Source organism: Crassostrea angulata, chromosome 4, assembly GCF_025612915.1.
Source record: "Crassostrea angulata isolate pt1a10 chromosome 4, ASM2561291v2, whole genome shotgun sequence".
Classification (NCBI taxonomy): domain Eukaryota; kingdom Metazoa; phylum Mollusca; class Bivalvia; order Ostreida; family Ostreidae; genus Magallana; species Magallana angulata.
Genome location: NC_069114.1, coordinates 43125473 through 43151747, shown reverse-complemented (window position 1 = coordinate 43151747; position 26275 = coordinate 43125473). Strand labels below are relative to the sequence as shown.

At 31.6% G+C, this 26275-nt stretch overlaps 2 protein-coding genes and 2 long non-coding RNA genes across 5 annotated transcripts; 2 read left to right on the top strand and 2 right to left on the bottom strand.

Moving 5' to 3' along the window:
- Positions 1–1505: 1505 nt before the first annotated feature.
- Positions 1506–7930, bottom strand: LOC128181583 (A disintegrin and metalloproteinase with thrombospondin motifs 20-like). The gene is made up of 6 exons (XM_052850040.1): positions 7616–7930; positions 7190–7435; positions 6148–6419; positions 5052–5222; positions 4577–4730; positions 1506–2045 (listed from the first exon to the last, which is right to left on the bottom strand). Exons 1-6 carry the CDS (start codon positions 7680–7682, stop codon positions 2005–2007), a joined length of 951 nt encoding a protein of 316 aa, XP_052706000.1. The 5' UTR covers positions 7683–7930; the 3' UTR covers positions 1506–2004.
- On the top strand, positions 6283–7233 carry LOC128181584 (uncharacterized). Its single transcript, XR_008243335.1, has 3 exons — positions 6283–6416; positions 6674–6763; positions 7076–7233. It is a non-coding gene; the product is annotated as an uncharacterized LOC128181584 (long non-coding RNA).
- Positions 7931–10037: 2107 nt separating the features above from the next.
- Positions 10038–13530, top strand: LOC128181228 (uncharacterized). 2 transcript variants are annotated; one of them, XR_008243298.1, is made up of 3 exons: positions 10038–10191; positions 11360–11460; positions 12448–13530. It is a non-coding gene; the product is annotated as an uncharacterized LOC128181228 (long non-coding RNA). The 2 variants fall into 2 exon arrangements; XR_008243297.1 differs by lacking the exon at positions 10038–10191 and having other exon boundaries at positions 10982–11460.
- Positions 13531–17868: 4338 nt separating this feature from the next.
- LOC128181599 (A disintegrin and metalloproteinase with thrombospondin motifs 9-like) lies at positions 17869–25971 on the bottom strand. Its single transcript, XM_052850063.1, has 6 exons — positions 25902–25971; positions 25067–25312; positions 19824–20101; positions 19105–19275; positions 18820–18973; positions 17869–18543 (listed from the first exon to the last, which is right to left on the bottom strand). The coding sequence occupies exons 1-6, from the start codon at positions 25969–25971 to the stop codon at positions 18503–18505; spliced, it is 960 nt and encodes a 319-aa protein (XP_052706023.1). The 3' UTR covers positions 17869–18502.
- Between the last annotated feature and the right edge of the window lie 304 nt (positions 25972–26275).

The window sequence follows — 26275 nt, the reverse complement described above, 5'->3', positions numbered from 1 at the left end:
TTAATATATCTTACATTACCAAGCACTTTATTCCGCAATAGACGAGCTTCCGACTTGTAAGAATTTATACTTCTTATAAGTGTCTCTGCCTAAGAGATTAAATCTTGGTCGAGCAAAAGAAATGAAAAGGCAAAGCAGGGACTGATGTGAATTTTGACCACTAATGATATAATTTAGTAGTAGTTGGGTAATGATAAAATTAAACCAACCATTAATGATCAGAATATTGACTACTATTGCAACTCGATATCATTAGTGGGTACTGGATCATTAGAGGTTGTTTCAGAGCATTGACATAAGGGCGAGTTGTCCAAAAGGCGATTTTGGTTGATAATCTGGTACAAGCGAATGCCGACTGTTATCCATTTTAATACCCGGTTTATTTTCGCTTATTTAATTTCTGCATGGACCTCAGGGTCCTTGCTCTATAAAGTTTTCTTTCGTGGTTACACATAATAGGACTCTATATGTTGCGATCATTGCATAAAAAAAACATAATGCACTGATGCGACAGCAGTTGAATTTTTTGTTTTAGCCAAGATGGCTGCCTTCCTATTGAAGTTAAACTGGATGAGAAGACTCCTTCATTTCCTCACTTAAGTGGATACACATTTTAGAAGATTTGTAAAGTATACTATTTAGAGTAAAGAAAAAGGAAATTACTTCTGTGATAAAGTGGAAAAGGATACGGTATAAATCAATTTGACTGGGGAAGTATTTTTGATTTTTTAAAAGTTATCTTGTATCTAAACTCCGATGGATACAATATCTAATACTGCATAGGATAGGTCCCACAAACAATTATCTTTTTTAAATTAAGTTTATAGACTCTCCTCTTTGTAATTTCTGTAAATTAAACATAGAAACGATAGAACATTTATTTACAGAATGTCCTGAAGTTCAGGGTATTTGGTATAGAATTGAAAAGCTGTTCTTAACAGAATACAATGTTTTTGGGGTTTTTTTTTTTGGTTTGGTATTTTGTAATGTTTTTTTTGTTTTTTTTATAAAAAGTATCATGCTTTTTTGGTAAATATAACAATAAAAATTATACCGAGTTCAGATCCTGTTGATACTTATTGTGAATTCTTTTAACAATACATTTTTCATGTATTTATTTCAAATCTGTTCAAAAACTTGACTTTTTTAGTTTAAGTAGTGTAATTGTTGATATATTCCTTTATCAGAAATTTATGCTGTTGAGAAATTGCAAACATTTAGAATAAGGAAGAGATTGGAAATCAATTTATGAATTACTGTAGGCTAAACATCAGCTATTATGGTGTCTTTTAGCCCAATATACATCACAACTAGAATGATCATTATTTTTAAATCTACATGATGTGCAGGATGTGAATGCCTGTCTGTCTTCCTTTCTTTTTCTCCTAGATAACTAAAAACTCTTTACAAACTATTATTTTTGTATTTATTCATTTGTACCATATGTACCATACATTGTGAAATTGTAAAAGAGTTTTGATTTTTTAAAGAAAGTATGAAGTAAACAATCACAGAAAAACATTCATATATTTATTAGTACATCAAATCTAAACATAAATTTTACACCATAATACATAATGCAGAATTTTTAGACTTAAGCTGAAAAAAATATTGAAAGGCAGAGTTAAAAAGGTAAAAAGATAATTCTTATAAGAATTTAAATGTGACTTATGAACAAATATGAAAACCCTTAGATTGATAATCAATGACATTTAATCATACCAAATCTTTAAAATATAATGTATCATTTGAATTCTACCATTTACAACAGTTTTTTTTTTATCCCATTGCTTGTAACAATAAATATCATTTTTAAACCCTATCAATTATAAAAATAAATGGAAAAAAGTAAACGTTTCACAAAAATAAATCATACAAAGCAATCTACGCATGTGCACAGGCATCTGTTAAACATAGATGTGATAATCATATCACCTTTTATGTTATTTATATTTATAAATTTTGTAACCATCGCCCTACCAAACTGTATATGAAAAATCTTTTTCACTTGTGACACACAATGGGTTGAGCATCCGTAGCTGAAACTGAAATGTAACAAAGTTACTTTACACATCCTTTGTTTTTGTTATTAACAATAAGTTTCAACATTGTTACAAGGTTAATTTGTTTATTTATTAAAGATTATCTATACTTATAAATAAAGTTTTTTTGCCAACAAACTAAAAAACCAGTAACTGCTTACACCTTTGGTACATCAACACGGGTAAAATGTTGTCCATAAGCTATAGTAAAATTGATCAAAAACCTATTTTCATTTTCGATAAACCAGCTCGAAATAGCAAAAATAAGAGGAAAGTGGCGGGCACACTTTGGTGAACCCAAGTCAATAGCCTTTAGCATCAAAATGTATACTTGAAATTAAGGAGACCGACATTAGTTTTCATTGCGCATGTTTTTGCACATTCTAGTAAAATAAAGTGTTTTTATACTTTTTATGAATTGTTTTCGATATCATTAATAACATTGAACACAATAAACAAAATACAGATAAAAGAAATTGGATTTTTTGAGGGAAATTTAATTTTATAAACGATTTTTTCCGTTGCACGGTAGGTGGGCTTTTAAAGAAATAATATAAACAACAGGTAAAAATCCTACGCCGTTGAAAATCTATACACAGTGCTATCCTCGAGGGTACTTTTCTAAATTTTTGATTGAATCCATAATACCAATCTGAATTTTTAATCCTACTACTACTAAAGAGCAAAATTTTGTGCATTTTAATATTTTGAGATGGCCACCACTGAAAACCAAACTGTAGAATTCAGTATTTTTTTATATATAAGGAGGAAAATGATACTACCAATGACATATTACAATTTAAGAAAAAAGCTATTGTAATAAGTTTTTAATCTGCTTTTTAGTGCGGAAAATGACAATTTCCTATATATCACCACAGGGGCCAAGCCTGTTTAACATTAATTTCAATGTAACCATAAAGAAAGGGGTCGACCTTTAACGAAGATAAAAAAAACCTACCAGCTCGCTTCAAAAGCCTAAAAATTAATTAACTTTTGTACAATTTGGAATATGCATGTAGTTTTCAGAAAAGTGACGTCTGAGATACACTCATGCCGAATTTCAAGTTGATGCGTCTTAAAAAAGCGGAGATATACGTCATTATTCTCTCGAGGTCGCCAGTTTATTTTTTCCGGACATTTACCGGTCCAGGGTTCCCGATGGGTTTTTGCCTAGTATGACAACAACAGTATCTCGACGAATGGAGAAACATTGGCTTTAATCTTTTAAAATTTCACATCAAACGCACGCTATTGTGTATATTACTAAAAAAAATATACATGTATTTTGAGATGGCCCCTAAAGCAACCAGACGGTCGATTTTCTTGAAACTTTGCAGATAAACTACAGTTGGTTTAATTTACACACAGTTAAAAAGTTTTGGATTTTGTATTTTTTTCGCAAAAAACCCCCCAAAAAATCGGCCTCCTTAAATAATATTGAAAGATTACGTAAAGAATGAATATATTTACTGGGAACTTACTTAGAGTATACATAGATGTTCAGATTTGACAAATATTGAATAAATAAAATAAGGCAATTCGTTTCTGTTGAATGCGCGATTTAAGTTTTGATGGATAGAGCGCTTGCAAAAACACGACCTTTGGTGTGAGAATGGAATACAACTTTCCAGAACGGGTAACCAAGAACGCGGGTTGACTCATTAACATCATGAAGGAAATATATGACGGGTTCATCATGCATGGCGGATACCTTGGATCGGACATCTTTGGTTATTAAAAAAAGTTAATTTATAAATAAATTGTAACGATTTGATGCCATTTTAGTTTTGACGGAAAGAACTCTCTGAAACGGGGTGTCCAGGAACGAGGGTTGACTATTTAACATGGCGGAAAGTGTAGGACGAATTAACCATCGGACAGATACTTTGAATCTGACAACTTTAATTTAAAATATGCAATTAAATATGCTTACAAAAGCGTCTTTTTTCTTGCATTTTTAAACCACGTTAGATTAGAATTAAGCCTTAGACATTAAACTGTAAACATTGAACAGATTGTTCAACGTCCGTATGAATAAATGATGCATGCTTGACACAGGAAAGTTGAATAGGGGCAATCCCCCCTCCCAAATATTTTTTTTTCAAAATATGCTTTTAAAGGAAATTTTTATATGGGGCAGTGATATAAATAATAGTAAAATTGACCAAAAGAACCGTCGAAATTAGAGATACGACGCACTAAATACATACTCTGTCATAAATTTGAAAAAAAAAAAAAACTCCGTTTATTATTTTCCAGTCTGTTGCAACAAAAAACGTTAAGGTCCACCTACATGTTTATATCACCCATTTCAGTTTAGATTTTTCATCCTTGCTTGCTCATCTTATGTCAAGCCATGCAGTTGTTTTGTTGTTTTTTATTTCATTTTTTAAAAATAGGTTAAGAAAGCAATTAGGAAAAATTCAGACACAGTATATACACCCCAACCCTCGCAAACTATGATTTAAAATATAAAACATTGAATTATATTAACGTGTAAAGTGTAAATTGCGTGGGATATCATCTAGTCTTACTGAATTCTACAGAATGAACAAGCTTGATCGGTCCAGACACTGGACCACACCCACCGCACCATCCAGCGCAAGAGAAGGATATCTCAGAACCGTCCGCTGACCGAAGGAAATCGGTCGCTCTAGTTTCAAATCCCCATACTTTACCAAATACAACCTGAAAAAGGCAAACATATCCATCATCTGACATTACATGTAATATATTTATCCAATTTGTGTTTGTATATTAACCTTTCACAGTATGTTTATACCATATATAAGTCTAAAAGCGTACTTAGTTTTTCAACCCAGTTTGTATTCATAAAAATTCTGTTACTATTGAATTTATTCGTATGATATGATTTTCTCAAAGTTGGCCAGGGACCATTTTTATATATTTTTCTTAGTAAAATGATTGCGTTGGACGAAGCATGCGCTCATATTTCCGACTGACGATGAAACAATACGTACAGAATGTTGCCGAAACACAATTTCATACCGTAGGATCAACTATAAGTCCAGTTCCTTTAGTATCGATCATTGCATGTCCAAAATGAGGACAATGGTCCCAAAACTGTTCCCCGTTACAGTCTGCGGTCTCTCCATACTTAATTGTGGGTGATCCTGTCACAAAAGTGAACGTGTAGTCTGTTCCATTAACCACCATGTCCTGCAAAAGGGCAAGCAAACGGAATTTGAATTGTAGTCTTCAAACTTCAATATCCAATGATTGATATAATTTATCATAAAAATAGTAAAAAGAGTACGAACGCATACACGTAACTGATCATCAAAAAAAAAAACAAATCATATTTTTATTCTTGTATTAAAAGGAAATATCGCATAAGAATAATGCCCCTGCTAGTGGTCAAAACAGTATTTATGTTAAAATCAATAAAGAAGTAACAATTGTACATATTTTGAAAAATAATAACATTTTTCTTTATGTAAATGAGTTATATATTTTACAGTTATCGTACATTGTTTTATTCATAAGTAAAAAAAAAACAGTCCTTTATAATTTACATGTACTAATTCGTACCAAATGTACATAGAATTTGTAATTTCCTTGCCTGCAAAAATTGCCGTATAGGATACAAAGATGAGGAGAGAGTTTGAGGGAGAGAAAGTGTGTTGCTGAAGTGTAAGTGTGTGTGTTTGAGAGAGAGAGAGAGAGAGAGAGAGAGAGAGAGAGAGGATGGTAAAATGATCAAGGTATTAACATAATTAATTGGTTTGTCAATTAATTGAAAGGGAAGAAGTAAGTCTTACTAAATGATTATTTAAAGGCTTTTACTCATTAGCTTGTTTCTTATAAAGAACATATTTAAAAAAAAAAACGCCCCTTGAAGATGTTGATATACTCATAAACAATATACTAGTAATTTAGAGTAAAAGGAATGATGATATAATTAGAGAGCAAAATGAATAAAAGTCATTAAATAAATTTGATTACCAAATAATCTTTAACATGTGTGTGTGTGTGTGTGTGTGTGTGTGTGTGTGTGTGTGTGTGTGTGTGTGTGTGTGTGTGTGTGTGTGTGTGTGTGTATTTGATACACTTGAGAAATAATCAATTTAAAATGTTTCAATACCTCTATCCGTATCTTAATTTTGGTAAACTCCACTTCTTTTAATGGAGGTTTAAGATTGGATCGGCATGGTTGCCAAATAATTTCCCAGTTTGAGTCATCGTGTTCAATGAAGCTATTCGTGTTTTTTAAGGTGATGAAATGTGATGGCCCAGTTGCCATATCATGACAAAAGATCTTGGTTCGTCTCCCATTGGCTGCTATTGGATAAATCCAGTACTCTCCATCCGATGTATTTTCAGCACAAGACAAAAGATCAATGCATGATGCTGGTACTACAAAAACAATAAATTAGTTTATGTGTTTTCATTATTCAAACCATGAAAATATAGGCAAAACAAATATCGAGCAGGTTGGAGAACAATATGAAATGTAAAATCTTATCTAGTAGTTACATTTAACGATAGTATACATTATGTTTGTGAACATATGATGAAACGTTTGTTTTTTATACCTAATGTTTAATTGTATTTTAGACTAAACTCCTTTATTAATTTTGATGATAGTTTAATACTTTTCTATTCAATAGTTAGACAAGGTATTAGCTGCTGGGCTTTGGCTCCTGGTCTGAAAAACAAATTGGATGGACAACCTGGGAGCTATAGTTCCGTATTAGAAGGTAAAAAGTTGCAATTAACGACACAAAAATTAGCTCTATTTCAAGACTGATTTCTTATTAGTACCATTAAATTAATCGGGCTTTTACTGATATTATTGCTTAAATTGCCTTAGACTATTTTTCTTAAACAAGATAATCGACCAAAAATGAAGTATGTTTAATTCACATGCATATCGCCAGTGCACTACTTCACTTTATGGGCCTGATGAAGGTGATTAAAAGAATATCAAGTGCAAGTAAAATGACGATAGCAGGAGAAGAATGTCCGAGGAACTTTTTAAGTCAAATATTAGTACAATTTTTTTTATACAGGGAGCTGCAAACCTACAGCTAACAAGGTACCAATCAAAGTTATCTACATTGTACATTTTTTATATTTATTTATTTCTCACTATAATTGAGAAGTCGAGATTGCTGTACACCTACCAAAACGTGTGTTTCCGTTGTTGATGACCCAATAACTCTCCACATCTCCGCTTTCGTCGCCATCAAATATTACGTTGAAAAGATAGCATAACTTTGTCGTTTCATTGAACAATAACGATACACATTGTGGTTCCTGAAGGCATGTAAAACTGCATTGGGATGTCCCAAATCTAGGACCGGACCAAATTCCCAAAGAAGGTTCAACAAGATCTAGCCTTGTTATAGTTTTTGTAAAATAAATCTCATCTAGAAAAAATAATAAAATTTCTAATTCATTGCTAATTATATTTCCGTTCCTTTTTTTCAATCAGTTTAGAATTTGCTGATTGTTAAAAAATTTTAAGATTAAAATAAAACTTGATATATTCTATAATATGAAATATTCAGATAATGTTTATAAATTTTTGATACTTTATAAAAGCTTACTTGTGTTTCCAGGTGACATTGTCGTCGAAGTAAAGAGCAACACGAGAAGTTTTGCGATCAGATTCATTATTCTTCTTATGTCGTATGTTTAGGAGAACACATTGGCTATTAATGTTGTTTTTTGCCTGCAGAGGATGGAGAAGGCTGTGTAATAGTCATTGTAATGTGTAATAAGGTTAATGTAATGGTCATTTTAAATACTTGTTCAGGAAATATTAATAAAATCCATATTTCTTTATTAATATATTGGTATTTGCTATATGGACACAGTCTACGAATAAACATAAAACACAAAGCATAAAGTGGTTATTCTTACCTATATTTATTCAAACCATAATATGTCTCACCTAACAACACATTATGCATGACCTTTCACTCAATAAAAGGGATTCGTTTTAACAAAGAAGTCTTTTGTGTCTGGTTACTTTGGTTATTCATATACTCAAATACTTTATAAACAAAAAGAAAACAAAACAATGATACTATAAATAACATGCATTTGAGGATAATGATTCTTTACCAAATTGCTCAAAGTGCAAATAAACAAGAGGCTAACAGGTATTGACATTCACTTAAGTACTATATCCCTTTAATTGACACGTCAGAGTGTCTCATTTTTGCATTTAAAACTGCATTATGGAGTTTAAACTTTGTTCGAAATACATTTATTCATCCAAGGGAGGAATCAAGAGTCGTTAGAATCCTATATCATTATATCCTAGCTTTACATGCCAAAAAATTGTAACCTTTTGGTAAAAAGATATCTGCAGGCCTTTCATAGTCAATCTTTTATAATATTCAGTTATATATATATTGCAAAGAACATGCACAAAATATATCTCTACAAACATATACAGGAAATTAAAGTAAATCTCCAAAAATATGGCGGTAATAGGTTACTCAAGTGACTCAGTTGACTTAAAGATTTCTTGTTCACTATACAGCCACATTTATCAGGGTCAATTAAACAGCTTTGAACCTTCCATAAGGAAGGTTCAACAAGACCTTATTTTTTTAAAGGTAAATCTCATCTGGAAAAGCAAAATGAAAATACCTGACAATTGCAAAGACATCTTTGTTGAATATTTAACATTCGTATTAATGAAAATTGATATATCATTCCTGTTGCTAATAATAATCATTTTTGTAATACTGAACAGAAATAACACACCCAGTTGTTTTTATCATATGAATTTCGTTACAAAATTAAGATCAGTGCGATTATTTTACCCGTGTGTGTCATCATTCTTCCATGAAACGAATGCAATTTGATTTCAGTTTTTTGAGAAGAGACTTATCATTGACGTTTTGCACTTCTCCAAAAGACCCCGATCATTTTAAGTATAATCAAGGTGCCCGTTTCCAAAGGAAGACATCATAATTTTCGCATTGTTTCTTATTAAGGTCTCTCGTCTTACTGTTTTTCTTCTGTTTCTCATTTTCATTCATATTAAAGTCTTCATATTATCTTCAGAACACCCTTCTGTTTATGCTTTGTTTCTTCCTATTATTATGTTGCCGAGATAAAGTGACCAACAAAAGGATGTGACAATATTCTCTTAAACTTTCCCAGCATGCACTTCTTTGTAAAGTGTTTAATGGGCCTGATTGGAATAAATTCAGTGTCTCCACCTCAAAGGATGTCAGTGTTAAATCACAATAAAAAGTTATCGTAAAGGTTGCTGAATACAGGAAAATATTCGCCCCGCTTTAATTTTGTCTCTCTCGCATTTGTTGTTAGTGGGCAAATTTAAGACTGGTCGAATTGAAATCATTTTCTATGAACACAACTTTGGGCGAAATCAAGACAGGGCCGAAGGATGTCATTGATGAGTTATGATAATTCATTATCTTTATGGTTTTCTGGTTTAGTTATTATTTTTTTTTAATTCTTGAAAGTCCCTTTCCATCATTATTGACATATCTCAGCGCCAAACTGCCTACAGTGGAAGCATTTTTACATTAAGTTCATGCTTAGCCTTTATTTTCCTTATTGTTAAGGTCCTTTGTTTCCAACATAAGACTTGATTGTTATTTTTCGGTTTCTTTTTCTTTTCATTTTTTTGCACGCATTTTCTCAAAAATGGCTCATCCTTTTTAGGATTTTTTTTTAGATTGAAATGATAATGTTCTGTACCTTATCGGATTGTTTTATTGGTGAGTCATTTATTGTTTTTTTTTAGATATTGACCTTTTAATTAGTTCCAGCGGGTCGGTTTGTCTCTGAATGTTTTCATAAACTATATAAGATATTAAGTTCAAAATTTTAGAGATGTTAGATATTCCTATTTGTTTAGCACAAAAATTGCCAAATCATTTAAGGGCTCGAAAAAAAGTAAAAGCGTCATGAATTTCCAAGTTTTCAAAGTTTATTTCGTTTCTCGAAAATATTTTTCCAAAATATTTTAAGACATGTCACACCTCACAGCCTTATTAGCATAATCGGAACCTTTCTGGTTTTTATATTCACGAAAGAATGAACAAACCCGAGAAAGTCAAAACTTCGTATATCTCGGGATTTTAACGAGACCAGTCTCATACTCGTGAAAATCGAGAGAGGAGTTTAAATGGAAAAAGTAAGTAAAAGTTTTTGTTTCTTATATTGGCAAGCTTTTAAATTATTTAAAATTGCAGAACAATTGTTTATTAATGTGAAGTCGAAGTTTGGGGTGATTAGCCTTATCTCTTTAAATTTTGTTCAGCATGAAACAGTCTGAACAGCAATCCTCGATTTTGTCAATAATCTAAAACGTGCTAAGGAGTAGTCATTCGTCAGTAAGAACACACTTACTTACATTGTTAAACTACTCAAAAACTCTTTTAAAAGCCTACAATGCATTAAGTCTAGTACAAGTGTTACAAAAATGTCGATAATTAATGGTCGTTGTGAAATGTGACTTGAAAGACATGTTTTAGTATGAAATGTGTATGCAGGTGTATTATAGTCAGTTTTTACACATATTGTTACGTAGCATACGTTAAAAAATATTGTATGTTTTTCCTAGAATATTGAGTTTGTGTCAATCATGCTTTCAGTCATTTCCATACAGAATTTCCTCGACACGTACAATGTACACTGTACATGTGGTTTTGATATCTGTATCTCATTCAAACTGTTAACTTTATGTCTTATTTATCTTTTAACGATGAGAGTGTTTATGAATCAAGGGTCTGCGTTTGTTTTGTAAATATAACATTATACGATTGAGAGTATGAGATAGAGATAGTAGACTCAGAGAGAGAGAGAGAGAGAGAGAGAGAGAGAGAGAGAGAGAGAGAGAGAGAGTGTGTGTGTGTGTGTGTGTGTGTGTGTGTGTGTGTGTGTGTGTGTGTGTGTGTGTGTAATTACAGTGTACCGTACATGTAATTGTTATTGATTGCCTAGCTTCCATGAACCATATATATATATTTCAATAATGCCACATTGCACTAGAAATATTGCTGACAAAGATGTTAAGAGAGATCATGGAGAGAGAGAGAGAGAGAGAGAGAGAGAGAGAGAGAGAGAGAGAGAGAGAGAAAGAGAGAGAGAGAGTATGAAAAGCCATAACAAATTTTATAGTTATATGTCATTTCCCACTTAATGAGTTGTTATAGCTGTTATCATGGTAATGTTTTGACCATGTCTCAGATACTGCATGTGCCCATAAAAAAGTGTAATCTAGGACACACCCTTTTGTTTGATAATGACAGCATTTAGCTTTGTAATGATAGCTAGTGTATCTTTTTTCTTCTAATCTACAGGTTTACCTGCGGCTTCCAGATGATATGAAGATCAGGAATATAGAAAATATTGTCAATTTGATATTGCTAATGACCCAGTCAAGTCTGCTGAAGCCCAGAAGGTACTTCTTTGTCATATAATAAACTTACAACTTGTTTTCCATATGTAGATATATTTGGTTTAAGCTGATTGAAAGCCAAGCAAGGTCATCTAAATAGCTACAATGTCTTGTGTAAAAGGGAAAGGTTTATTTGGGCATCTTGTTGCAAATCTGCTTGATTATTAGCTGCAGATCTGTAGCTCTCTGGTTGAAAAAATTCGGATAGACTATCCGAATTTTTTCAACCAGAGAGCTACAGATCTGCAGCTACTTGATTATCTGTATTTTAAGGGGTGGGAACCTCTGAAAGGAATACCAGGAGTTTGAAAATATTATAAACTTTAAGAGATGTGCTTTACACTCTTTGAGAAAATGGGATTTGCAGAAATCCCATGAATTTCTTATGCTGGAAATATGTTTTTCAGATTAGTTTTTGTTATTGACGCAATCATATTTTGGTGTACATAGAATGTTGATAGTTGAAACTCATACAGACAATCTTTCTGTCCACTGGATATCTAAATATCTTTGAAGTTACACCATTGAAGTTACACATTCATTACATTTATCATGTGTGTGCAGAATTGATTGAGCCAGGTTTCCTGATGTTTCCTGATGTTGTCATATAAGTGATACATTGTACTGCTTTAAAAAGTATATATCACTTGTGACTTACTGGTATATTCGTACATATACCATTGGTAAAATCATTTGACAAATTTAAAGTGTTTTGTAGTAGCTTTTAAAATTACTGAAAGTACATGCACATGATGCAACTATCTTTTGACGCTGTATATATAACAAAAAGAAACTGTCAGCTGGGTTTAAAATTAGTGGCAAAATGATGTAATACATGTATGTACAATATTAGAAAAGATTACATTGTTAGTAATTGCACATTCCATAAATAACTTCATTGAATATATACATGTAAGTATTTGATGAGTGCACAATGTTTGCAAAAATTACATGTAATTCTCTTAACACTTTATGTTTATTATATTTTAGTTTCCAGACCATGACATTAATGAATATTCCTTGAATGGAATGCATGATGATTAGAATGGAACCTTATTCTGCCTTTTTACCAACTCACACCATCTTTTCAAGATTTATGGAGCCAACCACAGAAGAATTTGTTCTATACACATCATTCATAACATTCTTATTTATGTTGCATAACTTTAAATGTTACTGGATGAATTGTGTTCACATAATGAATACCAGCAAACTTTTTATCGAGTGCACTTAATTCATATTTTTCCTATCCATCCATCTAACATATGTTTTTATATTACATTTCATATACATGTTACATAACATTTTTGGAAACAGCTATTTTTTTAAATTGGAATTTAGCCTTACTATTTTATACAAGTTTTTTTTAAAGGGACTTGGACACGATTTTAGATCAAAATTTTGTTTTCAATTTCTTTATGCATAAAATGATTTACTTGCACATTTTGAATAATTGACCATAATTTGAATGTTAGAAGTCAAGTTATAAGATAGATACAGGGGTAAGAATTTATTGTTATGTAAACAAAGCTGGAGTCATATGTTTGTTTACAATTAATATAAAGTATGAAATTACCATAATGATTCGATGTGATCATAAATGATATTAATGATATTATTAATAGAAAAAAGCAACATTTGAATGAAACTTACACCAATAAAACACATATGTAAATAATAACAAGACTCGCGCTTTGTTTACAAAACAAAGAATATTTAATTCTTGATCTTTCTTTTAACTCAGTATTTGACTTTCAAAATTAGTATTATGATTTTTTTAGAATGATATATGCAATTTCATTAATTTATTTTTCATTTTAAGAAAATTCATTTAAAAAAAGATCTCTTACAACCTGTGTATTTTTTTTTCAGTTTACATAACACAGTGTATTAATTGAATGTAGTTGTGTAGATTTATACATGTACCTACAAGCAATATACATTTAATATTCACCAGGTACATGTACCAGCCTACTATATTTGATAAATAAATGTACTTCTTTCATGCCTTTTTCATGCCTTTTACTCATTGTTATATGTATTATTTATAATTAAAATACTTTGAAAACTTTTCTCAATTTATTTATTTTAGTAAGATTAAGAAACGGACTATAGTTAATGCACGTTTTCAAGAGTTGTCTCTCTTGGGGACAATAATGAATGCTCCCCAGGGTTCATGACCCTGAATATTGAGTAGGCTGTGGGGTGTGATGTAGAGGGAAAAAAACCTTTTGTATTTACAAAATCATCTGTTTGACATTTGATGTTAGAGAAGCATACATGTTAACTTTATCTAACAATTAATTACCAATACCATGTAATTTTTTTCATGTGGTCTGAAAGCACATGTGGATTTGAAAAAAAGCTCTTTTTACAGCTGTTCATCGTAGGTCGTACTATTTGCATTAGATCGAGCTAACTGGACTTTGGTTGACTGGTCTATTGTACTTTGGACTGATGAGTCAAGATTTGCTGTTTTTTTAAATGACAGTTGTGTTTTTGTGAAGAGAAGGTCTCATAATGCTTACAGAAAGAGTTGTATCGTACCTACAATAATATTTGGCAGTAGTGATGTGATGTGACTGTCGAGGGTGCAATGGTGTACAGGGAGCACTTGATTTTTAACTCCACTTAAGGATAACATTATCAAAAATGGATACTGGTTTTTAAACATCCTTACTAACCCTGCTATTCCTTCGGCCCATTATATTTGATATGACGACAACTTTGTTTTCCATTTCCAAGATAATGGTGCCCCATGACACAGGGCAAATACAGTGAAAGAATTAAAATCTGACCAAATCATGCAGTTGTTTGAACTACCACCACCAAGTACAGATCTTAATCCCATATAGAATTTTTGGAGGGACCTTAGGATTGAAGTTAACTAACGTAAGGGGGCTACTATGGGGGAAAAGAGCTCAACAACACCGTACCAAATTTCAAACGAAGGTTCAACAAGATCTAGGCTTGTTATAATTTTTGTTAGAAATCTCATCTAGTAAAAATAATGAAATTTACTATCAATTGCTAATTACATCTCTTTTTTCTTGTTATTAATCGGTGGAGACTTTGCTGAAGGTTTGACAATTTCAAAATTAAAATAAAGCTTGATATATTCTATAATATGAAATATTTAGATAAAATTCATAAATTTTAGATACTTTACCAAAGCTTACTTGTGTTTCTAGGTGAAATTTTCGTTGAAATAAAAAACAACACGAGAAGTTTTGCGATCAGATTCAATATCCTACCTTATGTCGGATGTTTAGGAGAACACATTAATGTTGTTTTGTGCCTGCAGAGCATGGGGAAGTTTGTGCAAGAATCATTGTATTGCGTTATAAGATTAATGTTTTGGTCAATATCAATACTTGGTCTGTAAATATTTAAGATTAATAAAATCAATATCTCTTTATCAATATACTTGCATTTGCTATATGGCATATGTCTACGAATAAACATACAAGACAAAGCATAAAGTGGTTATTCTTTTATTTAATCAATGATATGTAATATCCAACACATTAAGACACATTATCCACGACATTTCACTCAATAAAAAGGATTCGTTTAAACAAAGAAGTCTGTATGTCTAGTTACTTTGGTTTTACATTAATTACTTTAATTCATTGTAAACAAAAGAACAAACATTAAATGGTACAATGAATAGCATGTATATTAGGATGATGATTCTTCACCAAATGGCTGAAAGTGCACATCAATGTTCAAATAAACAGAGGTTAACAGGTCTTGACGGTCACTTGACGGTCACTTAAGTACCATAGCCCTTCAATTGACATGTCAGAGTGTTTCATTTTTGCATTCAAAACTCCATAATGAGGTCTAAACCCCTATTTATTTATTGGTTTGAAATATATTTATTTATCAGGAGGAGGAACCACGAGTCGGAAGAATCTAATATTATTTACATCCTAGCCTTACATGCCAGAATTGTAACCCTTGGTAAAAAGAAACCTACACGCCTTAACGTAGCTCGCGGGTTTGCCTACGTCACAATAGGATTCGGCGTAAAGAGTTGACCGTCATAGCAAAATCATACATTTCTTTTAAAAATAACAAATGGTTTTTAAAAACATAAAATGAAGTATTTCAAAAAGCTAAATTGCAGTTTATACAAACACTTATAATTATCAAGTTCTAAAAATTTAGATACGTAGCATACATTTTCGTATTTAGTTCTATAGGGTATGAGTGTGCGCTGGAACTCTTTCATCTAAAATCATGTTTAGACAAGTACATTGTAAATAAATTGAATTGAACCGTATGCATGAACTTCGCTCGTTTTACAAGAATAAATTCTGTATTTTCAAATACCGATCTACTTTTAAAATTATTTTGGCTTTAGCTAGTAATCGTATAGTTACGATTACAAACTTACTAATATGTCAATTTTTGTTTGGTAATTATTTTGCATTGAATGATTGACTCATTGAGTTTCATGAAAAGAAAAGTAGCCATGTTCTTCTCTTCACAACCTTACATTAATTAGATTTGCATGTTGTAATATGTGTTAATCGGCTCTCAATCAGCGCATTTTCATTTTTAATTCTCGGATGTAACAAATGGATGACGACGGGCTAATGTCGTGATGAAAATATAGGTTTTTGTAAAATCTTTTAAATCATTAAAGTTGTTTCGCGAAAAATTGGCCGAAAACACATATTAATTATTTTTTATGAATTGATTCAAAATTAACCCTTCTGTTATTGTGTTGAGTAAGATTAAATTCGTCTAGATCGTTTAAATGTTTGGAACATAGTTTTGAAATGCGGTTTTCGACTTAGATATGCATTTTACTTATATTTCATTGAAATGGCGTTGCATGATTTTATCACCGACACTGTGTTTTAATCACGATAACATTTTTACTACGCAGACGAATCTCAAATAAATTTTAAATATAAAACTCTGACACCTATCAATCACGCGGAAAAAATTTCAGGGTAGGTTTTCTCACAAACAGTAAACCCGCGAGCTACCTTAAATGGTCAATCGTTTATAATATTCAGTTTTATTTATAATGCAAAGAACATGCACAAAATTTATCTCTACAAACATATACAGGAAATTAAAGTAAATCTCCCGAAACATGGCGGTAATAGGTTACTCGAGTGACTCAGCTGACTTAAAAATTACTTGTTCACTATACAGCCACATTTATCAGGGTCCCATTAAACAGCCTTAAACCTTGCCCCATGGGCAGTGGATTTCACAATTTAAGAAGTGTACAACGTAGCCTAAAAATTATTTTTAAAAAATGGATTTTATTTGTCTCCCCTTATTGTGAAAGTAAATTATACAAAATTCAATACATTTTCACATTGTGCCCATTTTAACCCTTCCAATGGGTCCTGAATCCCTTACGCAAGTGTAAATAATAGGTAGGTAGAGAAAAAAATAAGATATTTTAAGAATTAATACATGTTCATTATATGATCATATATTAACCACGATCTAGGGGGGCTGAGCCCACTCCACTCCCCCGACACAGTGACAATGATTTAATTACTTTTCACAATTCAGGTGGAAGGTTTTATGATTATCTTAACATTGCATTAAGTTTATCTCAAATGTATATAAGAGTAGAGAAGAAGATTTTTTTATTGAATACATTTTCACTATATGGCCATATTGGTCGCACCCTGAACTCCTAACCCAGATACCTCGAATTGCACAATTAAGGCAAAAGGCTTCGTGGATGTTATAACCATGCATTTAGTTTTTCTCGAGTTTATATGGTTGTGGAGTAGAAAACTTTTCTAAGATTTAATAAATCTCACTTTGTAAATGGTCATATTTTTTCGGCCTTAAAGCCTGAACCCCTGCCTTAGGAGCCATGAATTTTATAATCAGATTTTGTTTAAAAACATGTTTGGAAGTAAAAAAAAAAGATTTTTTTTAATTGGCTCTCTTTTCCTTTTTAGCTTCGTACATGTACATGAAAAAAGAAATCAGTCTCTGATGCCTTCAACTCAACATTTAGGTTAATTGACAACGAATTATAAATTAACAATTTTACTTCAATTCTTTCGTCGATTCGATATATCCCAGTGAACTTGAAATAAGTAAAATGCCAAAACCTGTTATATGTTTCATATTCTAAATTAAATATTCTACAAGAAGACATTAATGATAACCTAACAAAAAACTTTATATGATTAATGTGAAGACTTCAATTTTTGATCGTCAGCTTTCCTTACTTATGTATCAAAATACCTTCCCCACCTGCATATGAAGTTTTTGCCTCTCGGTTAATTCGATATGCATTGTATGATCTAAACATACATTATAAACAATTTCTAAGCTACTGACAAGTAGATAAAACAAGATTATCGATAGCCCCAATTGAAGTCATCATTTTGTAAGTTCTGTGGTCGATACAAAAACCTTGTCAGCAAAAACATTCTTCCGCTAGGTTGAATGCTAACTGGCGTCTTTAATACTTATGTTTAGGCCAGTATTTATCAAACACAGACATATATACCTTATGGCATGCCTGCAAAAATTAATGTGAAGAATCAACACTTTGTACATGTTAATTTAATTTCTTTACATGTTTTTTTTTTGTATTTCCATCTCTAACCACAATTCTCGTATTTTTTCAACCTTTGTTTTGATATTTTTTTTAATTCCAAATTGCTAAATTTCACACATATAATGGTAAATTAAAACAAACATAGATAAATATTACTCACAATACTTTAACAAATAGATCTGACAATCTAAGTCTAGATTAAAATACAACTTGTTGGGAAATCTTTGAAAATATTCAAAACATTAACAAAAAGTATTGTAAGACTAACCAAATCATATACATGAACGGCTTGATAAAATTTCGTTCGAAAAGAAGCGCCCAAGAGAATGATTTATACTTCTGCAGTCAGCATGCAGATGAAAATGGAAAAATGCAAATAATAAACTTCAAAAATCAAAACTATGATAAATACAATGTATAACAGTTATCTAAAAAATTGTTTTATATTCGGTCAACTATTACCATAGCTTCGCTGAATGCTGTACGTTACTTGTAACAAATGACAGGTTCGGCATCAATCGCTGAAACTGAGATGTTACAAATTATACACATTTTTTCAATGCTTTAAATCAAATTGCTTTGTCACTACAATTTGTTACAAATAATCTATATATAATAAAATATTCCATTTTGTCTTTTGTCCTTTTAAAAGATATTTTTAACACACACCACAGAGAGAGAGAGAGAGAGAGAGAGAGAGAGAGAGAGAGAGAGAGACAGAAAGACAGACAAGTACAAGAACTTACTAGTATACATACTGTAGGAAACTGTAAATCATGTCAACATGTCAATCAGCAACTTACTAAATTCCGTCGAATGCTGCAGTCCTATTGGTCCAGATATTGGTCCACACCAACCACACCAGCCAGCACATGTGAAGAATATCTGAGAACCGTCAGCTGATCGGATAAAGTCTCGTATTTCTGTATCCCATCCAGAAATTACGCCAAATGCAATCTAAAAGTGCGTACAGCTACTTTCGGCATGGTGCATAGATAATAAACTTGAAAGCCGAAAAAGGCCATGAAAAAAAAACCAAGCGCGCCATTTAAAACATTATTCTGAGATATTCTTAAATAAAGACATACCGTAGGATGAATGATAAGTCCAGTTCCTCTTGTGTCAATGGTTGCATTTCCAAAGTGAGGACAGGGGTTCCAAATTTTTTGTCCATTACAATCTGTGGCTTCTCCATAACTAATTGTTGGAGATCCTGATATATTCGTAAACGTATAATCTGTACCGTTCACCTCCATGTCCTAAATTCAACAAATAACATGTACTAGAGCGTATTTTAAATTACAAGAGTTCAGTTATATAGACAATTGTTATTCTTAGCAGAATTGTACAAAATAATAAACAGACGGTACAATGTGTAAAAATGAAGAAGTTGTTCAGAACATAAAAGGACTCTAAATGCAGTAAGATCATGAATCATATCTGAACAAGCAAGCAGTTAAATAAATAAGTAGAATGTAAATACTTCATTTACGCAAGGTCATTAGTGAAACTATATGTCCCTATTATGCACCGAATCTTGACCTTTTAAAATTATAACAAGTAATAACCGAAAACGATTATGTTCTATCAGAGTAGACTAACTCTTCTAGATGAAATTATCCTGTATTCAATATCTTACATCTAAAAAAAAATCTTTATTTCCAATTGGAAAAGAAATGAATTAAAGGGTATTGTTGCAATGCTTATAGTGATAAACATGTAAACGAAAAAAATACGAACATGACCGAAGATAATAAATATTCATAGCATTCATTTATTGATAATAATAGTACAAATCTTGAATGACCTCTATTCCTATTCTAATTTTTCTGAACTCCACGCTTTTTAATGGCATTTTGAAATTAGCTTGGCATTGTTGAAATCGATCTAATGGTATCCAGTTTGATGCATCATGTTGAATAAAGTTATTTATATTAGATAAAGTGATGAAATGTGAAGGTTCATTTGCCAGGTCGTGACAAAAGATCTTGGTTCGCTTCCCATTGGCCGCCATTGGATAAATCCAGTATTCTCCATCTGTTGCTATGTTGGAGCATGAACGGATGTCCGAGCACGATGCTGGCACTGAAAAAAAATGATTATTTGAATTATTTCATTTCAGATGAATAATTATGTTAGGAAATTAGAGCTACGGCATGAGTTTGATTGAATGCAAATTCAGATTTGAATTTGCATAAAGAACTAGGTACGGTATATGCCAAAAATGGCCCTATCTCTGAATCGAACGATATTTTACTGAAAGGTAGACATTAATATGTAACTTCATGAAATAGAACAGTTTTGATAATTTCTTCATAATGTTTATGTGTGCCACTGCTCAAACAGAGTGTCATTTTAGTCACGTTATAATGACGTCGCATTTAGCATCGTAACGTTATACACGTAAGCAATGGGATTAATATGAATCATCCCTCATAATAGTAACGTTAAATAAGACGTTAAGTTGTATAATGATCATTATTATGTACATAAAAATATTAACTTATATCTATTCACGGTAAATGAAAAGTCCAATGTCTCGTGTGCTTCTGGAAAGCTCAAATTATAGGGCTCCATATATAAATCAATGTTAACACACCTGCCTTCACAATTACGTTACATCATTTATACATTCTCTTTTGAAATGGTTGACATCTTTTTTAAAAGAAATAAAAATCTGATTAATTTCCGTATTTCAATTTGCATCCAAACTAGTTTCGTTAGGATTAAGGCTCGCAGTGTGGTTTCAAAATACGAAATCGGGATTTTCTTGAAAAGGTAACAACTTGTTTTTGTTATTGGGTGTTTGTGTCTTCGCATTCGCCAGCATCAACGATGAGTTTTGTTTGAGATATGCATGCCTGAAATCGTTAAGTATAAATGCATTTATGCCATAAACAATCCGCTTGATTTTTTCATCTTGCGTTTTCCGATCATATTCAGAATTTTTGTGTCCCCTGAAAATATAAAGCGTCGCCGTAATTGATTTACTTAAACGGGTTTTTTTTTTTGTTATTTCCGAAAGGCAAACAAAGTTGCGATCAGTAGTTACCGTTGGTATTTCTATATATTTTAAATTAACACTTACCATTACATATATTTTAAAAACAAAGGGTTTTGGTAAAAAATTGAAAAATACATTAATTGCATGCAGATTTACATGTACCTAATATTTCGGGATTATTATTATATAACAAAACCTCAAAAGTCAGTAGCTAAATACTGTTTTTTGTACCTTCATATTAAATACTTAAATCTGTATGGTTTAGACGCAGTTGATAATCCGTTCTATTACACTCAGCGTTGGCAACACACTTAGCAACGGGTAACACAACGAATTTTTACATGCGCGTAAATTATGTGCGTACAGTTCGCTGTAGAATTTACGTCATTTCTATATAAAAGTAGAAACATTTTCTCTAAAATAAAGACATTCAGTATAATGAATAAGCTCGAAGACACTTATCATTATTTTTTCACTTGTAATAAATATAAAGAGGCCAGAAATATTATGCTTAATGAAATTTTCAATATTGTAAATTTAAATATTGTTTTTAAAATACATATGTCCTACTTTGGGGCGACAATGCAATCAGTGTCAGCGAAAACAAACATTTATTTTCTCTAGTTTATCGTTATATCAAAGGTACAAAAAGATTTGGTTGATGTTTGTACACCATTGAAAATTTATATATAACTGTCATATGGTCTGTTGACCTTACATGTTGTGTATACATTATTCTTACTGTATTATATTCTTGTATTGGGAGAGGGCGATCTAAGTTTTTGTACTTGTGTCCAATCCCTGTTGTAATTTTTGTACAATAAAAATATGTTCAAATCAATTAATTTCCGCGTAAAATCACAAGAAGCACATATTGCGGTTTTTAAAATCTCGCTTTTATTTCTCGGACATATGTCAACTAATTGAAACTATAATAAAAGTTTGGCGTTTGTGATTTTATATTCTCGCCATTTGATTCAAAACAGTTGAGTCGCGGAATGAAGTACTCACGTAAATGAGGAATATACAGTATGTGACACAAAATGTAAGGAAAAACGGTACAATACATACTCTTGATTTATAAAAGTAGTATATTCAGTTTATTTATTCAATGCATTAACTGAATAGCATTACCCTTTTGATAACATTTACCGTTATCAAAAGTAAAGACATGATCACAGACAGTTGTTCTTTCTTCAAGAGAATGATATAAAGTTTCGTATATTTAGAATGAGTTTAAATATTTTTTTTCTTTATAACTTACATGTGATGTACAATTTTTACCGCGCGCCGTATAATATTTTAGGTTTCATTTGTTCCAAGAAACAAACAAACGAGTTCATTAGTTTTTGATAAATGATAGTCATTTTACTCTCAAATGTGCAATTCATTGATATGAAATACTTTTAAATCTTTATAATTAACCATAGATAATGCACACTGTGGTTTAATCGATCCATCCAAAAGTCAATCGCCTGTCAATGAAATCAGTCTGCGAGCTGCACCATGTGCTCTTCCATTTTCGTTCAATTGTTTTTCATTTCAAGAAACATGCGTCTAACAATAACGTATTTTGCAGTATTTGTGATGTTTGATGTCATGATTTTAGTGCCTCTGTGAAGATTAATTCTTACATACACTACGTTGTTTAAACTCTCTCTCTCTCTCTCTCTCTCTCTCTCTCTCTCTCTCTCTCTCTCTCTCTCTCTCATGTTTGTGCAAACAATACAGAAGTAATAAAGTCTTGTTTGCATGGATTTTATTCAATTTAAATACTAATGGTAAATATAGCGCTTTCAACGCATGAATATACGTTTGTAGACTATCATCGGCTTTATCGGAACAAATACTATTTGTACATATTAAAACATAAAGTAAATGAACCTGTGCTTGCAAAAAAATATATTCACTGATGCAGAAAAATAGTAAAACTAACAAAATGAAAAATACATACATGTACATTTGACTAAACGGCAAACCCACGACATGATCGCGGCAATGTGTGAATGTCAGACCGTAGGCCTATAGAACCTCTATATCGTTATCATCAACTTGTCAGCTGAATTAATTTAAGCATTGAAGATGTGTCATGTAAACTTATTTTAAAGATTTTATTGTATATCACAGTCTACATCAGCAACCTTAAGTTTGATGTCGGGAGTCCTCTAACAATGTCGAGTAAAAAAAATCGCTAAGCTTAACGTTAATTTATTTCACTTACGACCCGCCTTACTCAAAGAATGTGACGTCATGTAAACAAACTTGTTCTGTACATGCGTTTGAAATGTTTCAAATGAAATTTACTGATATTTTCTGAGTGAATGGATCATTCACCGAACATTTCTATAAAAATATGGGACTTATTGTAGAAGTAATTATGTTTTCTTGTGTTGTGTAAACAAATATGAATATTATGCGGTGGAAAAAAGTGCTACTTTGTTACCGAAGGCGTTTCAAGAGCTCGAGAGTGAAGTATGGCGAATATATATATTTGATTTTAATCATTTGTCAAGTCGAAGAATCGTTTCAAGAAGCTCAAAGTATGTAGTGTGAATGAGGAAAAAACTATCCAAAACCTACAATTACGTGGAAAACAAAAGGAAACATGACTCAACAGTATACGGTAGGCCTAAATACAGTTGACGGTAGACCTAAAGTGAAAACAAAAAGGATCACGTCCTATATTCATTATCATGATAATAATTTATTTTGTTATACTTTCATGTTAAATACTGAAATCAGATTGCTTAAGACGCAGTTCATAATCCGTTCTGTTACCCTCAGCTTTAGCAACGCACTTAGCAACGGGTAACATTAAAAATTGTTACATGCTCGAAAATTATGCGCGTACGGTTCGCTGTAGAATTCACGTTATTCCTATATAAAAGCAGTAACATTTTCTTCAAAATTAAGACATTCAGTATAACAAAATAAATAGTGTCTGTTTGGGAGGATAACAGTTGAAATTGACACCCCTCGAAAACCATTGTCAACCTCCGCTTCGCGTCGGTTGACAATGGTTTTCTCGGGGTGTCAATTTCAACTGTTACCCTCCCAAACAGGCACTATTTATATAATAACTTATTATAGATACCATTTTTTTTGTAATGAAAATTACTGAAGATAAATTCATCTTATATTGTCTGATTTTCGTCATCGATAATATGATTATACAGCGAATATAACCGCATCTGCCTGACTGAATCCATCACTAAAACTCGTCACAAAACGGGAAATTTAACTATCAGCGCAGGCCTCGAGCAAAATGTAATCATGTTTAAATATTTTCTCTTTTTAATCATATTTTAATAAATCATGTTTCGTTTTGCTCGAGGACTGCGCTCTATATACATTTTCAAATTTTATAGTAAAAATTGCCTTGAATATGTTAATTTCCGGTAAACATCGTGCATTTAGCAGATGCTAGTGTTGCTTAGGAACGCTTTGCACGATTATTTTTACGGATTTATCGCTTACACTTGACATCATATTCGTAATTATGCATCTATTTACTAATCATAAACAACTTGAAAAATGTTGGAATTTTAGGCATTTATACCATTACAACCGTACCTAGTTCTTTGACGTTTAATGTATAACATAACATAGAAGCCAACAGAGAAGCCAAATGTTTTCCCTTCATTCAAATTTTTGAAACCTTTATTATTATATATCTGAATAATGAATTAAATAATAATTCCAATCCGATAATTGGGTTTTGAACTCAAGCTTGCAGACCAGTAGCTTTACTCTCTTGCACACTATTGGTATACATAAAGACTGAAAGGAAAATACATGTAGTTTAATAATAGTTCTGAATTGGCTTTGGTTTTTTTTAAAATGACGTTATAATATGCATTCGTTCGATACCTTCACTAGTTTTATGAGTGAACTTAGAGAGATAGATATTTCGGTTTCTAGAATATTTAATACAATTGATTATGAATAAAAGAAGATTGCTAGTAACATTCAAAAAGTAAATTAGTTGTACTAGCATCACAAATGGATGGATCCGATAACTTTATGTCATAACAAAATTAACTTACCGAAACGTGTACTTTTGCCACTTATGATATAGTAGTTCTCCACGTTTCCATTTTCGTCACCATCGTATATTACGTTAAACAGGTCGCACAACTTTGTCGTTTCGTTGAACAGTAATGATACACATTGTGGTTTCTGAAGGCAGGTAAAACTGCATTGGGCTCTTCCTAATCTAGGACCGGACCAAATTCCCAAGGAAGGTTCAATAAGATCTAGCCTTGTTCTAGTTTTTGTAAAGTAAATCTCAGCTGAAGAAGCAAAAAAAGTTAATTGACATTTGAAAAGATTTGTTGTAAGGTCCATGGTTTTGGAATTTGGTAAAAAAAAAAAAATTATTGTTTATAATGTACTGTATTTCTATTTATTATCAACACTTTGAGTGACAGTCGTAGAAATGTAAGCAAGAGACAGAACTCAAAATTCTTTGTTATATAAACAAGCCTCGTTCCTGTTTTTTTTTAAACATTGAATTAATTACTTTTTTAAGCTAATTATTTTATTCACCCAATCGTTTTAAACATTAAAAAAAACAGTTCCAAGCGTTTCTTACATTCATTTTAGGTGTCAATTTGGAATTCTTATAATAAAAATAAAAACATTACACGAGCTCTGTTTTCAGAACAAAACATTATGAACTCGTGTCTCGAATATAACTCAACGATTGGCTATCAAATTTTTGTTAACTATCAGTAATGCATTAGTGGAGCACTGTAAACATTAAAAACGGAAAAATTTAAAAATCGCGACCAAACACCTTTAAAGTGCTGTAATGTAAGACAAAGTAATTAAATTATTCTCAAATTCTTTACAAAAAAAATACTGTACAAAAAAACATACAGATTTTTCCAAATGAATTTTGTAACAAAATTAGGAGGAGCAAGGCGAGCAGTTTTCCTGTCCTTGTCATTATATCCATTTGACGAATGCGGGTTAAATTTAGTTTTAAGGAAATATTTATCATTTATTTAATTATTTGCACTTCTCCTCGAGACCCCTACATTTGATGTCTTATCAATTTAGGTTATATCATTAGTTTAAAAAAGATCGAAGTTTAAAAAGAAATATATATCGATTATTACTATATAAAGATGGTGACCGGATTAATTAAACTCATTATTTTTCAAAATTGGGATTGATGAAAATAAACCTTCTCTTCGATTGTTTATATATGGTCAACACTTTTATACGATATTGACATATGGCACGAAGTA